Genomic DNA, 17291 nt, shown 5'->3' on the forward strand with positions numbered 1-17291 from the left:
GGCATAACATATAATAATATCGAAATTATAATTAAAATTAATATTTTACTCACGAGACTTGGACAAATTACAATCATATTACATTTATTTAATACAATCGACTCAATACAAATAAAGAAAAGACCAATTACGTCCTAAGTCGTAAATCCCTATACCTAGGACCTACCCAACAAATGGCTAAAAACGCACTTCTATACTCACAATCCATACATCAACAGTTCAATCATATCACACAGCCCCTCCGCCCATCAAATCAATCATCCATCAAATTTCAATTTAGTCCTTATTATTGATCATTTTTGCCCAAACAAGCTCTAAAAATTATAAAACTTTGGCAATATTACTAAGCTATTGCAAAAGAATCGTAATTTTCTAAGCTACCACGAATATTTTATGGATTTTTAATCCTATTTAAGCACTAGAAAATTACGTAAAAACTAGGTTCGGTTTACCTTTGCCGATTCCGACTTGACAATGGGGCTAGCCAAAACCTCGAGACTTTTATTTGCGTACCCGGTCCAGCCCCGAATCGCGAATCGAGGATACCTACACGAAGCCCATAACACGGGGTTAGCACATAAATTTTTCAGAATTTTCTAAGCTCATTTAATGCTCGAAATTACAAAATTCGAAATTTATGTCGGTGGCCTCGGTTTCCTCGTGATTCACAAATCTAGCCCAAAAGTCGAAATGGGCTACAATCTTAAATCGGACAAACCGCTCGATGGATTTGGCTTTCTTGGTGTCTATGGAAAGCTCTTAGATGATTTTAGACACAAGAGAGAAACTAGAGTGATGGAGGAGGAGAGAGAAAGAAAGAGAAAAGAGAGGAAGAAAAAGGAAAAAAATTTTAAATTTTTAAAATTCAAAATTTAAAATCGTAGACTCCAAATATATTTTTAGTTTTTCCACGTGGTCTTTAAATTAATTTTTAAAAATCATCAAAGTTTATATTTTCGGAAAATCGAACCCGATTTTTAAAATCCGAAAACTCTCAAAAAAATTCCTAAAATTTAAATAAAATTAAAATATTAAAAATACTCATAAATAATAAAATTTGGGGTGTTACATTACCCTTCCCTCACCCCATCCAAACAGAGCTAGAGACAGTTGAGGTGTTAGTCCATAGATGAGCCTCTTCTCCTCCTCCTCCCTCCTCTTTTGTCTTCTCTTTATAATATATGTTATGAAGAACAACTAAATCTTAATCCAAATTAATTAGGGTAACTTATATTTATATTATAAATCTATATAATTAAAATTAAATAATTATTTAAAAATATTTATTTACAATAATAAAAATATAATTATATTAATATAAAAAATAAATAACATGTATTATAAAATTTTAAAAATAAAGTTTTTAAATATATTTTATAATAATATAAATATTTTTTATTTTTAAATTTAAAAAATCATTTTTTATTGTTAATATTTCATATTTTTCTTTATTTTCTATAAAAATAAAAACTGATTTTTTTTAAGAAAAATTAAAGTAAAAATAGGAAACAATTATGATTCTTGGACTTATCTATTCTTCTCAGTATAACTAAAAACAACTACCCAGCTTTCCTCCATCTTCACAATAATGGACAGAGCTCCCCTTCACCTAGTTCTTCTCCTTCTCCTCACAGTCACTACTTTTCCACTCACACTCTCAATATCTCCAGACCACTTCTTCAGGCCATCATCAGCGGCGCCTAAATCCACTCTTTCTGGACTCGAATACAAAGAATTCTTCGAGATAATCCATCCTCTACCGTCTGATCATTTGAAACCATCATGCGCTCTTCACATCATCCACCACACCTTCGCCAACACCGTCAACCGTCCTCCCTTCTCCACCCCTTACTCTCCACCCTCCGATTGCCCACCTCCTTGGCGCCACGTCTCTCTCGAGTTTCGCGCCAATTCACGCGGCGACCAGTACGATCGCATCTCCGGCTTGTGGCTCGGCGGAGCTGAGCTGCTCCGCACCAGCACCGCTGAGCCGACGGAGTCCGGTATCTTCTGGATTGTTCGAAAGGATATTACTCGTTATTCCTCTCTCCTCTCGAAGACAAACATCAACTTCACTATCATGCTCGAAAATGTCGTTAATAGCGTCTACACCGGCGTTTACCATGTCGACGTCACTATCTTCTTCTACAAGGATGCCGCCGTTAGGGCTCCGGTGACTGGGGGTGATCACATAAGCATTTTCCCTAAAGACGGAGGATTTGGAGCTAAGGGTTTATATGAATCGCCGGCCGATTTGATAATTCCGATATCTTCATTTCGTGATAGTAAAGGGTATTGGTTTATAATCGAAAGGGATACAGATGTTCATTTCAGGAAATTGAGATTCCCAGACAACACACGCAGAGCCGTTTTGGAATTGTACGTGTCGTTTCATGGAAACGACGAGTTTTGGTACTCTAATCCATCGAATAATTACATTAGAATGAACAATTTGACAACTTTGCGTGGGAATGGAGCGTTTAGGGAGGTTTTCGTGACAATTGATGGGATGTTTGTAGCCTCAGAAGTTCCATTTCCAGTTATTTTCACGGGTGGGATTAATCCTCTGTTTTGGGAACCTACAGTGGCAATTGGTGCATTTGATCTTCCTACGTATGATTTCGATTTGACCCCACTTTTAGGGGTTCTTTTGGATGGAAAAGATCATGTGGTTGGAGTTGGTGTTAGTGATGGCATTTCTTATTGGCTTGTTGATGCTAATTTGCACCTTTGGTTGGATATTGGAGCAGCTAGTGTAGAAGCTAAATCTGTGGTTTATCATAATCCTGGTTCCTCCATAAAACGACAAGAAGAGTTCAGAAATCTTGATGGGTCGTTTTCAATCAAGGGGAAAAGGAAAACACAGCTGGTGGGGTGGATTAAATCAAGCGCAGGTAACTTTACTACTACTGTTATGCATCAGTTTAAGTTCAGGAGCTCAATAAGGTATGGGAAGAATGGGAATTATAAGCAAGCTAGACAGGATATGAAGTCTACTAGAGAAGTTAAAGTGATGAATGAAATGGGTAGATTGCTTACTCGAATAACTATTAAAAGAACTTATCCTCTCAAAGTGGTCACTTTGAATCTGCCTGGAACTAAGAAGGATACCTATATGCTTATTACAAATGTTTCTCATTCTTTGATTGACACTTATTCGTATGGAAAGTTTTCTAGCTTTGTTCACAACAAACAGGTTGCTAATGGTTGGATGGAGGTTAAAAATCATGATGTTATAGCAGGCGAAGCTGTCACTAACCAAACTTTAATTTCCAGGGATGAGTCTGGTTGCTATGTTCGTACTGTTGCAGCAATTGGTGGCAGCCTTATAATAGACAATTCAACCTATGGCTGTCCATCCTTTTTCTAATATTCTTTGGCTATGTTAATTTCATTTTAGGTTGTTCTTATTCTGAAATCTCCAAATAATGTGCCTTCTGTATCTGTCTGTATTTATCAATCTTTTCTGTGATGTAATTTCCCATTGTTTAATACATTGCAAGATTTCTTCTTTGATATTGTGGTGTTCCTGTATGTGTGTGTGTGTGTGTGTGTTTCTGTAACATGTGTAACATTTATCTTTTAAGAACTTTATAGCTTACATGTAGTCAAAGTTTACATTTGGAATTGTAATATTCTGCAGGATATGGGTGTATTAGACATTGAAAGTGCTTGTTCAGTTTTGGTTTATTAAACTTGTTCATGCTCAAACCGACCGACTCAAACTGATTGTTAATGGTTCGATTTAGTTAGATATTGAATATGCATGGTTGGTTGTGATTTGCCTTCAACATAAACTGACCATGTCGATTCAGTGTGAAAATTTGCCCTCAAACTAACTAAACTGAACTGTGTGCAACTCTAGTTTTGAGTCTCATATAAGATGAAACAAGCACTTATTTTTTTTAGTTTCTGTGCTTTGATGATAGGAGAGGGATGCTTGCTTGCATTGCCTTCCTATCCTTGATCTGTAGAAGACAGCTAAAGAGGGCCCTGATGGAGAAGTAAACTTTGTCATGATTTTAGGACAAGACTTTTTTTTTTTTTTTGATAAATTAGTTTAGATTTTAGCAGCTAATTAACAAGAATGGGTTTCTTACATTTAGATACCTACATAGCCATCAAAGCTAAAAGCTTGTATCTCAGGAAGCTGGGGAAATCAGAGTTATAAGTTTTGTAACCTGCACTTAATAATTCCAAGAGGTCCTTAAATGTGAAGCTTCACTGAAATTGCATATTGTCTGGATTCTTCAGGTTACAAGGTTTTTAACTTTAGGATGAAAAATGTAGATGGAGCACATCCACATAATGATTGTATCAATCAGACATGTGCCACCTCACTGGGATGCTTTTAGCTTGTCTATACTATCTCTTTCTACATATGGTTCAACACAAGGTTGATCATATATTAGGTTTGTTTTTTGTTTTTCTTTTGGATCTTGATTGATCTCTGTGAAAAGCTTCACAGAATGTTCTAAATTTGACTACTTTTGTACTACAGGATAGGGATCCTGGCTGAAACCAGCTTTATTTCTTGTTTAATTTGATTATCTCATTTGAAACTTAATCAAATTGGTTGTTTACCTATGGTGATGCTCCGCATGAGTAACTTGGGATTCTATTTTTCGTTCATTTAGCTTCAGCTAAACTCAGATTCTAGACTTTACAACCCTTGAGTATATTTTGAACCATCCTTGAGAATATTTTGAACCTATTGGCTAAAATTCATCGGTATCACTGGGGATCCTGTGCTGGCTTATTTTATCTGCTGGACTTTTCACTAAAATTAAATTTTCACAAGATTACTATGCTCTAATTTGTTTTACCTTTGATTTTGTTTCAAGTGCTTTAATAATGTGACAAAAGATTTTCACTTCAATAATTTTACTTAGTTATCATATCAAATTTTAGATTGCAATATTGAAATTAGTAAAACAAAATTAAAAATTTAGTGATTTGACTAATAAAAAAAAGTTTAATAATTATGTTGAAACAAGTAATAACTAGTTATAAATTAAGCTGAACTATAATGTAGGTAAGAAGAAGAAGCATACAACTAGTCAAGCCATGAATAAATGCCTCATTAACATGTTTGTAAGATTTTACACTATAACAAGTAATAATATGAGGGAAGAAGAAAGAATAGACTAAGATTTAGAATTCTCAGCTAAAGTCATGCAATAAGAATCACTTTCTGCTTTCTGTTCTTGCCTTTTACTTTTTCTACACTTACCAAACTTCAAATGTGAAATTGCAAGTGCAAATAGCAGGTTTTCTATGCTTTGTTTTAGCTGTCAGCCAGGACGCCAGAAACCTTTCCTACCAATGAGAAATTGTTTCTGATAGAGACTGGTAGACCAATGAAGAGAACCTAATATCGAACTAAGCTTGTGAATCATTTCCATGGTATCTTGAATCAAAACATATCCGCCAGGTCTCACTATCCGATCCATCTCCGCAGCTACATCTATGAGGTCGCACCTAAAAATGGCAAAATCTCAGGTCACTGCGAAAACTAAATGCATAATGAGCAAAGCTTTTAAACTAAGTCCTAGCGTAATACCTTTGTGTTAAAGTTTTGAAGAGGAAGCTGGAATGCAATACATCATATGTTCGAGGATAGGTACTAAGTGATTCACACCAGTCGTGATAAATTCCGATTAGCCCTCTGTCGAAAATAATGGACAGAGTATCTTCTGTGTCAAAGGGGATAACATTCATCACCCAATAAGGAAGATCAACTAGTGCTGCTGCAAATCTGTAAAAAGAAAAATATTAAAGCAGTCCAAGAAATATTTACAGAGCAATTGAGCACTAAAAGCCAATGGAACTAATGTGGCTGCTGAATTTCACATGTGATAAGTGTTTCTAAACTTTTATAACCCATCATCATCGACAAATAACTAATCAATGAAATGATAGAAGAAACAAAAGCATCGCTGAAAAAACTGCAGGTAATAAAGTAACTTTAATTTGTAGTTTCCAATATATTGATGCACATGAAGAAAGCTTAATAATAATAACATATTCCTTCGCTGCCTAGGAAGTGTGACCCTATATAATTATCAAACTAAATAATTCTTACCCTCCATAGCCAGCATTCATATCCATTATATTCCGCACACTCGACCAGTTTATAGCATCTGCATTCAGATAAACATCAGATACAAGCACTGACCAATGTCTGGTGTCCTCGTAAAACGTATCTCCAGAATCCGGCTCAGTTGACAGCCTTGGAGGCAAACTGTTAAGCCTATAAGGCCATCGTGCAGGCCAGCTGATCAAGTTACCTTTGGTATCCACTGGAAGTCTTGAAAGGCATCTAGTGAGAGGTGCATACCTAAGAAAGGAAAAAATATAATTATAAAGTAGCTACTAATTTTAGATCACAATTTAGTTAATAGGGACAACAGAATGGAAGTTAAATTCTGAAAGACGGACTACTGCATTCTCTCTCACTGAGAATCAAGGATAATTACACAATAAGCATGCCCAACAACAAACATGCAGGGGAAGAATAACAAAATGCAATAAGAAAAACATATATTGCTACAAGAGAACATTTTTGCAAAGAATACCATGGAACATTTTGTGAATCATTCTGATCACAAAAAGGAGGATCTTGTTCTTTGCGATTGTCATAGCATGAAGATGAGTCAGGTTTCTGATAGATTACAAGCCCAATTCCCGATGAATCCATAGTCTTAGCCACATTCTTCCAGCACATAGAATTTGTCAAAGCCACCATAGCTGCACAAAACACAGAAGATAATCATCCAACTTAGAACATCTTTCAACACAATCACCCCTTCACTTAAATTCTCCTAATGATATTTGCAAACAACAAAAAATAAAAAATAAAAAATAAAAAAAATAAAAGAGAGAAAACAGAACACAAACCATCCAATCCAATAGTGAGCACAAGTCAATTGAAGACAATGAATTTAAAGGGTTATGAGAAGAAAAGGGAGGAGGGGTTGTCCAAGGCAACAGACTTGCACGCATAAAATAAGAAAGAATATCAGCTCACAATTCCAAACATTGCGATCTCTTTCATCATCACGGTATACTGGTGTAGCAGACCATACAAAGAAACCTCCAGGCCTCAGTATCCTGTTGAGCTCCATTAGTGGTTTTCCACCTGAAAATTTCAACAAAAAGTGTCACAACAATTTCAAAGCTTCCATAATCAACTGACAGAAAAGACACAACAATATGATTTTAATATAATACAAGATCTTCAGACTTAAAGCGAGAACAAAGAAGAAAAAAAAATACCATCTGCATCCCAATGAACCCTGCATCGTGCACAATGAATCAGATCAAATGCATTATCAGGGTATGTCAGCTTTTTTGTCCCAATGACAGATAATGTAGCAGGAATTCCTCGCTCTAGAGCAAACTGTATCTGAGCTTCATGTTCATCCTTTGGAGCAAATGACATGGTGATAACATTTTTGTCCAGCAAATAGCCACCAAAGCTAGCAACTCCACAACCGACATCTAAAACTACCCTTGTTCGCCTTCCCCATTGGATAATTGGCAAAGTCTGCAGCATTTCAAAGAGAAACATCAGCCTCGAATAACTTACTCAAAAACAAAGATTCAAACCAGACCTATTTGGATTATACATTAGCAAAACCATTCCAAAAGCAGAAACAGAAGCAAATAGCAAATTACATCTGATGAAAAATAAATTAAATAAATAAATAAATAAATAAATAAATAAATAAAAATTAGAACATGGTTTGCAATACTTTCAAATTAAGGAAAGAGGAAAAACATTTGTTATACCTTTTCAATGAAATTGATGTAGTTAGTTACTCCATCCTTGAATTGAGTACCACCTCCTGGGAAAACAAGAAAATCACCCTCCTTGCGCACCCAGTTTTGATCTTTCTTGTATTCAACAAGCTTAGGGTGAGGGACATTATCATACCAAATCTGGAAAACAGAGAGAACAACAACATAATTAACCAGTGTAGACATGTATTACACTAGACAAAATCAACTAAAGCTATACCATAATTAATTCAGACCCAAAATCAATCAAAAGGAAAATTTTAGATTTAATTTTGGAAGATCTAATTACCTTAAAAAAGAAGGGTAGATCCGAAAGCAAATGAACACATTTAAACCAAATATGTCTATGCACTATGATCCTGTAAATGAAATTTAAAACCTCTACTTCTAGTTCCTTTTCGCTTCCCTTAACAGAAGTAATATAGAAACGAATTCCCATTAAAAAACCAAAAAGAAATTCCAAAAGTTTACTTTATTTGGAGCTCGAAGAATCTACAAACTAAACGCTCTTTTAACCTAACTCAAAACAGCAATCGAACCCAATAAAGAAGAAACAAACAAAAACCAAAATCTTACCAACGAATCTATAATCTCACCATGTCCCTGCTCTTAGGCCACAGAAGGGGCACCTTATATCCTTTAGGAAGCGGAGGCAAACATCTTGGATTTGGCTTGGGGCAATGCCTCTCTCTATGCTCCATATGCCTCCTCGATTGCAGTTCTTTTATGCCGTTAGAATTATCTAAACACGGTATATAATCCACCGCCACGGTCCCCTTACAGAGCTCCCACTGTATCTTCTCAATCCCACCCAAATCGCCACCAACAAGAACCGAACTATCTTCATCATTCCCATTTCCATTTCCATTCCCACTAGCATCATCATTGCTGTCGGCGGTAGTAGTGACAGTGGTGGGTGGCGAAACGGTGGCAAGAGGCGGTGGAGGGGATGGGATGGCAATTGGGGGTGGAGAGAATGACTGGGAAGAAGATGGGTTGGATTGTTTTTGGAGATCAGAGAAGGATAAGGAAGAGAAACGAGTGTCATTTGTGTACAAAAGGAAAGTAGTGCAGATGAGCAAGACAAAGAAAGCGAAAATGAAAAAGAACTTCTTTTCTTTGATCAGATTCTGAACAGATAACGCCATTTTTGGTTTCTGTGTGTGAAATCTTGGAAGAAAGAATTTACTTTAACTGTGATTGAAAGATTCTTTCTCAGTGAGATCTTGAAAGACAGAGAGCGGGACAGAGAGAGAGAGAGAGAGAGAGAGAAGAAAGAACAGGTAAAAGGCTGGGCCTTTCTTACGAGTCTTCTCCGCAGTGCAATTATGTTGGCGCATTTGCTGGGTGCGCTACTGCAATTTTTTATAATTAATATTTAAATTTTATATTTTAAAATATAGATAAAAATATTTATAAAGCTTAATTTATTATATATTTTATATTTTTTTTATTTTATCAGTTATTAAAGATATTTAATAAAGAATTAAAATGTTAAAAATAAGAAAATGAATAAAATATTTATAATAATAAAACTCATATATAAAATAATAATTTACTTTTAAAAATATTAAAATATTTAAATGGATGAATCAAAATATATGACTAATTCAAATATTTTTTTTATTTTATTATATTTAATATTTAAAATTAAATTTATAAAGTTATAATTTTAATATTAAAAAATTAAAACTCTAAAAGAGAAAATATAAAGATAAAAATAAAAGATTTTAAGTGAAAAAACCTCTCTTATAGCAGTGTGACTTTAAAATTTTAAATGTCTATTTAATAAAATGGGGTTTACTCTACCAATTGGATTTATTTTAATGTTATCTAAACTACTTTTAATTAAGGAAAATAAAGCCTAAATGATGGGCTCGCCATGCACAAGTTAATTAAGACTTTGATTCGTTAATTAGGCTTTATTTATTTTATAAAAAATAATTTATATATAAAAATATATTCTTTAAAAAAATATTTTTTATTGTTTAATTATAATATTAAATTAATGATATGTGTTTATATTTTAAATATATAAATATTTTTATATTTTAATAAATTTATCAAAATTTAAAAAATTATTTTATATTTAAAAAAAACTTAATTTTTAATTAAAAAATATATTTTTTATTTTTATTTTTATTTTTTTTGAGTACTTTAAATATATATATATATATATATATATATATATATATATATATATATATATAGAACTTGGCCAATGATTCACCTAGCCCAGCCGACTAGTCGATTTCGGTTCAAGTATTATTTTAATACGGTGAATTGAGGAACTTAGACTGAGGCAAATGATTAGATTGTTTTTTTTTTAAAAAAAAATTGTTAAAAAAAATGTTGGTTGGAATTGAAATCTTCATGTCCTATTCAAGAAAAGATAGGGAGACAATTCATGTCTGGTTGGGACCCATTTTAATTATATATGTGAGTTTAAATTCTAATCGAATTGAAATTAATTTAATTAAAATTTAATTAAATTAATTTAATTAATTTGATACAATTTTAAATTAAATACTAAAAATTACAACATTTTTAACAAACATTAAAACATGGGAGTGCTAAAGAATAAAAAAAAACCATAAATTTTAAATAATGGGAACATATATTTAAACATGGGAAATGGGAAGTGTTGACGGTTCACAAAATAGTGGTGGCCTCTTGAATTCAGAAAACGGCAGCCTCTCATTTCCTTTATAAAAAAGGAATTTAAAAAAAGAAAAAATAAAAGCGTCTACAGCAGGATTCGAACCTGCGCAAGCAAAGCCCAACAGATTTCTAGTTTGTGTCCTTAACCACTCGGACGTATCGACATTTGAATTGTAGAGGTACTAATGTTTTCTATTAAAAGGATAGTGGCTCCAACCCATGAATCTTCATTCTCGGTTTTCTTGATCTCTCTGAGTCATGAAAATTTCAGGAAGAAAAACTAGTGTGAGAGATTAAAAAAGTGTTTTCCTAAAGAGTTATTTACATCCAGTTGGAAAAAAAAAATTTTATTTTATGTTAATTTTTAATATTTTTTATTTAAAAATATTCCGTCTTTCATTGCTGAATTTACATCCAGCTTTAACCCAAATATAATAATGATTCGTTTGGAATTTCAATCACGTTACATGCAGAGAGAAAGAACATTCACGGTTGCTGCTTTGCCTTCTTCCGTGTCAAAAAACGTTCTTTAGCTTGTAGCTACTGCATCCTCATTTCGTTTGTGATGGTCTTGCTTTGGTTGATTAGCTGACCCTCGTTCAGATGATGATTTTTCTTGTACCAGTGTGTCCAAAACTGGGTCATCAGGAACTGGTTTAAGATCTAAGGACTCGGAATTTCTCCTAAGAGGAGGAACAGAAGAATGATGCTCCTCTTTCAGCCTCAATAATTGACTTTGAGGAGCCTTGCAAAGGATCAACTCTATTATATGTACCAGCCGACACTTAATCATCCAACTTCACTGGCTTCCTGAGTTCAGTTTGTTTTTCTTGCTTCCTTGACTCTATGCCTTTTGCACCATATGCAACATTTTTTCCAAGATTGAAGTAGAATTCACTCAAATCACCTTTCTTGGTAACCTTTTGAACAAAGAGATCTAAGTCCAAAACAAAATACATCAATTAGAGCACTGTTGTTCAAAACAGGGCCAAGGTCACATGGTCACCTAAGAATGATATCAAAACAACACTTACAAATGAAAATTTAGGGATAAGAATAGGTGACCAAGTAGAATGAATTGAACATTTAGCTCAAATTTTGAATATTAAAATGAGCCAAATATGTAATGATACACCACTTAAGCCACATGAAAATTTAACAATCAATTTTCAGAAACATATACATAAAAAAATAAATGAATAACAAATAAATAATAACCAACTTGAAATATTAGAATCAGAAAATTACCAAAAATAGTTTTATAGCAATAGCTTGATAAATCATCTTACTTTCAATACCTATGTTAAAGAAATTTATAAAATGCAAAACATGATATCAGATTATGCAACAAAAAGATGGTTGTTCAAAGTAGAGAAAAAATAGTATGTCAAACAACATGAAAAAAATGTCAACATATGACTATCGTTGTCCAAATGAAAAGTCCATACAGAACTAGAGATGTCACTACTAGTACCAATGCATCAAGAGACCAGGAGACAGCAACAGAGTAGCATTGTAAAACAGACAGTAATGAATTAACTATGAAAAAAAATCATATCACATGGGGACCAAAATTAACGGTAAGTTCAACAGAGAAGAAGCAAGAGGAGAAGTCCAGGGAAGAGTTATACATACATCCTCTTTCTCCTCTTGAATTTGACACATACGCTCTTCCTCCTTCCATTTTGCCTGCTCTGCAAGTTTTTCCTTTTAAGCACTCGTGAAAAATTTGTCCTTGTCTGCATACAAGTGATCATCTTTTCTTCTTTCTTTAGCAAGTTTTTTCTAATATATGTTTTATTGTTCTAACTCTGTCTAAGTAGATTGCGCTTAGCCGGTCCCAAGCCCGGATAAATGAAAAGAGTTGCGGTAGGTGACAACCAGCGTAAAAATTTCGTCACACCTTACGATATGGATTCAAATGATATAAACATTGGGGCGTTCTCTACTCTAGACGCGCTACATCAGAGCCCGGGTGAAGCGAGAAATATGCAAGAGGAGAAGAAGCAAGAGGAGAAGTCCAGGGAAGAGTTAGTACATACATCCTCTTTCTCCTCTTGAATTTGACACATACGCTCTTCCTCCATCCATTTTGCCTGCTCTGCAAGTTTTTCCTTTTAAGCATTTGTGACAAATTTGTCCTTGTCTGCAAACAAGTTATCATCTTTTCTTCTTTCTTTAGCAAGTTTTTTTTCCTAATATATGTTTTATTGTTCTAACTCTGTCTAAGTAGATTGCGCTTAGCCGGTCCCAAGCCCGGATAAATGAAAAGAGTTGCGGTAGGTGACAACCAGCGTAAAAATTTCGTCACACCTTACGATATGGATTCAAATGATATAAACATTGGGGCGTTCTCTACTCTAGACGCGCTACATCGGAGCCCGGGTGTAGCGAGAAATATGCAAGAGTGTAGGGCGTTCACCGAAAGCGACGCGCCATGCCGGCCCCCGGGTGTGGTGTTAAGTGAGCAAGGGTTCTCACATCATGGACGGGTGTGGGTAAAGAAGTTAGTCCATAGGACAGATAGTAGAACAGATAGTGGAATAAAACACAAGATAGACATAAAAAACAATAGAAGATATCATAAAAGGAGACCAATTAGGAAGGAGCAGGATAGGAGGAGGATCAAGGTTAGTACTTGGAATGTTGGATCACTTACAGGAAAATTAATAGAGCTTGTGGATACCTTGGAAAGGAGAAGGGTGAATATTGCTTGCATTCAGGAGACTAAATGGGTAGAAGAGAAAAGTAAGGAAGTGGGTAATTCATGGTACAAACTGTGGTTTACCGAAAAGGAGAGAAATAAGAACGGAGTGGGCATAATCATAGACAAGATATTAAAAGACACAGTAATAGCTGTGAAAAGAGTAGGAGATAAAATTATACTAGTAAAGCTAGTACTAGAAAGAGAAACAATAAATATGGTTAGTGCTTATGCCCCACAAATAGGACTAGACAGTGAGAGTAAACAAATGTTTTAGGAAGATATGGATGATTTAATGTAAAGCATACCGAATGAAGAGAATGTTTTCATTGGTGGAGATTTGAATGGACATGTAGGAAGTGATAGACAAGGTTATGAGAATGTTCATGCACGTTTTGGTTTTGGCAGTCGAAATGAGGAGGGAAAAAGCATCATGGATTTTGCTATGGCATACGACCTAATACTAGCAAATACCTACTTTATAAAAAGAGAGTCACATTTAGTGACTTTCAAAGTGGGCAACATAGAAGCCAAATCGACTTCATCTTAACCAGGAAGACAAATAGAGCTCTATGCAAGGATTGCAAGGTCATTCCAGGAGAGGCTTTAACAAGTCAACATCAATTGGTGGTCTTGGATGTCAAGTTTAGGAACAATTCAAGTAAGGTCAGAAGAAATAGTGTAGCTCGAATAAAGTGGTGGGAGTTCAAAGGAGTAAAGTAAGTGAAATTCAAAAATGAGCTTCTCGAGTCCGAAGTATGAAAGCTGGATATGGAGGCCAATGATATGTGGATACAGATGGCATCAAAGATTAGAGAAGTAGCCAGAAAAGTACTTGGAGAGTCTAAATGACATGGACCACCCTCAAAAGAGAGATGGTGGTGGAATGAGAAAGTACAAAATGTAGTGAAGAGAAAAAGGGAATGGTATAAGAAATTACCTAAATGTGATAATAATGAGGCATATGAACAGTACAAGATAGCAAAGAAAGAGGCAAAAAAGACAGTTAGTCAAGCAAGAGCACAGGCCTTTCAAAAGTTATATGAGAAACTTGGGACTAAAGAAGAGGAGAAAGATATTTATAGATTAGCAAGGAGGAGAGAAAGGAAATGTCAAGATCTGAATCAAGTGAGGCGTATTAAGGATAAAGAAAAGAAAAGTGTTGGTGAAAGATGAGGACATTAAAGAAAGATAGAGAAATTATTTTAATGATCTCTTTAATAATAGTCAAAATGGTAATAGCATAACTATAGACTATAGAACAATAGAAAAGAATGTGAATTATACTAGAAGGATTAGATATTTAGAAGTAAAGGAAGCACTTAAAAGAATGAAAGTGGGTAAAGCCTGTGGACCTGATGAAATAACAATTGAAGTGTAAAAGTGTTTGGGAGATATGGGAGTGGCATGGTTAACTAAATTATTTAATAAGATTCTAAACTCAAAGAAAATGCTTGATGAATGGAGGAGTATTTTAGTACCTATTTTTAAAAATAAAGAAAACACACAGAGTTGCTCAAACTATAGGAGAATTAAACTCATGAGCCATACTATGAAGTAGTGGGAGAGAGTTGTGGAGCATCGACTACGTCATGATACTTCTATCTCTCTTAATCAATTTGGTTTCATGCCTGATCGTTCAACTATAGAAGCGATCTTTCTTATTAGAAACTTGATGTAGAAATATAGAGATGTAAAGAAAGATCTACACATGGTTTTTATTGATTTGGAGAAGGCTTATGATAGTGTTCCAAGAGATGTCTTATGGAATGTCTTATGGAATGTGTTCCAAGTATTGAAAGATATGTATGAAGGAGTAACTACTATTGTGCGCACAGTGGGAGAGGATATAAGAGATTTTCCGATCTCAATTGGATTACACCAAGATCAGCCATAAGCCCTTACCTTTTTACATTAGTTTTAGATGAATTGACGAAACATATACAAAAGAGTATTCCTTGGTGCTTGTTGTTTGCGGATGATATTGTTCTAATAGATGAGACACGAGAAAGAGTCAATAGAAAGCTAGAGTTTTGGAGAAGTACTCTAGAGTCAAAGGGTTTTAAGTTAAGTAGAACGAAGACAGAATACATGCATTGCAAGTTCAGTGAAGGCCAAACTAGTGATAGAGAATGAGTTAGTTTGAATGAGTGGTACTATCCCAAAGTAATCACTTTAAATATCTAGCTCAGTCCTTCAAGTAGATGGGGGATGTGAGGAGGATGTTAGTCATAGGATTAAAGCCGGATGGTTGAAGTGGAGACGTGCCACGGGAGTTTTATGTGATCGTAAAATTCTCAATAAGTTGAAAGGAAAATTTTACCGTACAGCCATACAACCGGCTATGTTATATGGTAGTGAGTGTTGGGCACTGAAAGAGTCGTATGCGTCTAAGATAAGAGTTGCAGAGATGAGAATGTTAAGGTGGATGAGTGGCTATACTAGACTAGATAAAGTCCGTAATTAGAGTATTAGAGAAAAGGTAGGAGTGGTGTCAATTGAAGATAAGTTGAGAGAAGAGAGATTGAGATGGTTTGGTCATGTGAAGCGTAGACATACGGAGGCTTCAGTTAGACAAGCAGAACACATTAGGTTAGAGGATAGAAAGAAAAAAAGAGGTAGACCTAAATTGACTTGGAGGAGAGTAGTACAACATGACCTAAAAGCATTACACATTTCTAAGGATTTAACCCAAAATTATTTTGAGTGGAGAAAGCGAATCCATATAGCCGACCCCAAATCTTTGGGATAAAAGCTTAGTTGAGTTGAGTTGAGTATGTTCTATTGTTCTCCTTGTCGTTCTGCTTTCTTGATCAAAGCTTGAATATATTTAGGCTGCAACAAGAAACCAATCTTTCACGACTCCATCTTATAAACCCTACATATAACAGAGCTCCAATTTATGTTCTCTTATAAAAACAAAACAAATTCACAATATCACAGGTCTGGGAAGAAAAAATAGATTAATTGCAATTCTAAAACCTAAGGTAGTAAAAAATAATGGTGTAAGCATAGAAACAGAAAAATAAAGCTTACTAAAACAAGTGCAAGGACTCAATAAGAATCTTGCAAATTACTTCACAACATATCAAAGCTTTACAAATTAATTCCACATAGTTTGGCACAACTCAATAAATTACAGCTCCAATAATACTTAATAACAGAGTATTTGATTGGGCCGAGCATGGCTTGGTCCTATCCAGGGATTTGGAAGTCTCCAAAACTGTCCCAAAAGTCAGGGATTTTCAAAATTAAATCTCTGGAACTGTACTCCATCCCTTATTGTCCCAAACATTCAGGAAAGTTCAGTCCTGGGATTTTCGATGAATAAGAAATTAATAACTACCTAAATAATCCATCCATACTCTGTTATGTGATAAAATTTAATTTAATTATATAAATATAATTATTTATAAATTATAATTGTGCAATTACTATTTAAATTGTGATAGAAATTGTACATATTAATATTCAATTAAAATTACATAAAATAAAATAGAAAACCATCAAAAGTTGATTATATTTTTGGTTCTTCAGTTGGATGCAATTTGGTTCTAGTTCAATCTGATTTTCAGTTTGAATAAAGTACGAGATCCAGAATAACACCAACACATATATTTTGGGACAGTTTGTTTGGTGAAGTCAAATGGTCAATAAGAATTTTTGGTCTAGTTATCGAAAAATTATTAGGTGCACTCGGTACACATACATATCTCTCACAATCATGTGGACTTACTCTCTATATTATAGTAAGAATGATTCACTTTTCTGTGAGAGATGGAGCACTATTTTTGTCACGACCCAACCTATGGGCCGGACCGGCACTAGGACCTGGGCCAGCCTAAAGCCCCCGAGGCCCGTAGTAAGCCTAACTGTTCATTAACCCAACTCTAAGGCCCATTTGGGCCCAATATCAAGAAAACAAACGGACAGAGTCCGACCATAAAATGGACTTTCCAACGGGGAGTTTTCGACTCACCCGACCTGTAAACATAATAAATACTCAATTGGGGAGCTCAGCTCACCCTCCACATACTCATATCCTCATAAAAATAAATGGGAGCTCAGCTCCCTCATCCAATCCATCAAACATGCATATCATTATACGTTTACAGGTCTAACA

The 17291-nt window shown here is 34.6% G+C and overlaps 2 protein-coding genes and 1 long non-coding RNA gene across 4 annotated transcripts; 1 reads left to right on the forward strand and 2 right to left on the reverse strand.

Moving 5' to 3' along the window:
- The first annotated feature begins 1542 nt into the window (after positions 1–1542).
- LOC110635364 (peptide-N4-(N-acetyl-beta-glucosaminyl)asparagine amidase A) lies at positions 1543–3516 on the forward strand. Its single transcript, XM_058133762.1, has one exon. The coding sequence runs from the start codon at positions 1589–1591 to the stop codon at positions 3368–3370; it is 1782 nt and encodes a 593-aa protein (XP_057989745.1). The 5' UTR covers positions 1543–1588; the 3' UTR covers positions 3371–3516.
- A 1547-nt stretch (positions 3517–5063) lies between these two features.
- LOC110635363 (probable methyltransferase PMT23) lies at positions 5064–9118 on the reverse strand. Its single transcript, XM_021784664.2, has 8 exons — positions 8400–9118; positions 7795–7944; positions 7279–7549; positions 7031–7141; positions 6579–6750; positions 6086–6340; positions 5564–5758; positions 5064–5481 (listed from the first exon to the last, which is right to left on the reverse strand). The coding sequence occupies exons 1-8, from the start codon at positions 8949–8951 to the stop codon at positions 5295–5297; spliced, it is 1893 nt and encodes a 630-aa protein (XP_021640356.2). The 5' UTR covers positions 8952–9118; the 3' UTR covers positions 5064–5294.
- Positions 9119–10801: 1683 nt separating this feature from the next.
- LOC110635357 (uncharacterized) lies at positions 10802–12579 on the reverse strand. Of its 2 annotated transcripts, none has more exons than XR_009143123.1 (2): positions 12507–12579; positions 10802–11401 (listed from the first exon to the last, which is right to left on the reverse strand). It is a non-coding gene; the product is annotated as an uncharacterized LOC110635357 (long non-coding RNA). The 2 variants fall into 2 exon arrangements; XR_009143122.1 differs by lacking the exon at positions 12507–12579 and adding an exon at positions 12100–12172.
- Positions 12580–17291: the final 4712 nt, after the last annotated feature.

This window comes from Hevea brasiliensis, chromosome 14 (genome assembly GCF_030052815.1).
Source record: "Hevea brasiliensis isolate MT/VB/25A 57/8 chromosome 14, ASM3005281v1, whole genome shotgun sequence".
In the NCBI taxonomy this organism is placed as follows: domain Eukaryota; kingdom Viridiplantae; phylum Streptophyta; class Magnoliopsida; order Malpighiales; family Euphorbiaceae; genus Hevea; species Hevea brasiliensis.

What these genes read in the sequence shown, in the direction of transcription:
- LOC110635363 (XM_021784664.2), bottom strand. Translation starts at nt 8,951, where the DNA reads ATGGCGTTATCTGTTCAGAATCTGATCAAAGAAAAGAAGTTCTTTTTC. An exon ending in ACATCAATTTCATTGAAAAG is followed by an intron (nt 7,550 to 7,794) that starts GTATAACAAATG and finishes GAAATGCTGCAG; the next exon opens with ACTTTGCCAATTATCCAATG. An exon ending in AGATCGCAATGTTTGGAATT is followed by an intron (nt 6,751 to 7,030) that starts GTGAGCTGATAT and finishes TGTTTTGTGCAG; the next exon opens with CTATGGTGGCTTTGACAAAT.
- LOC110635364 (XM_058133762.1), top strand. Translation starts at nt 1,589, where the DNA reads ATGGACAGAGCTCCCCTTCACCTAGTTCTTCTCCTTCTCCTCACAGTC.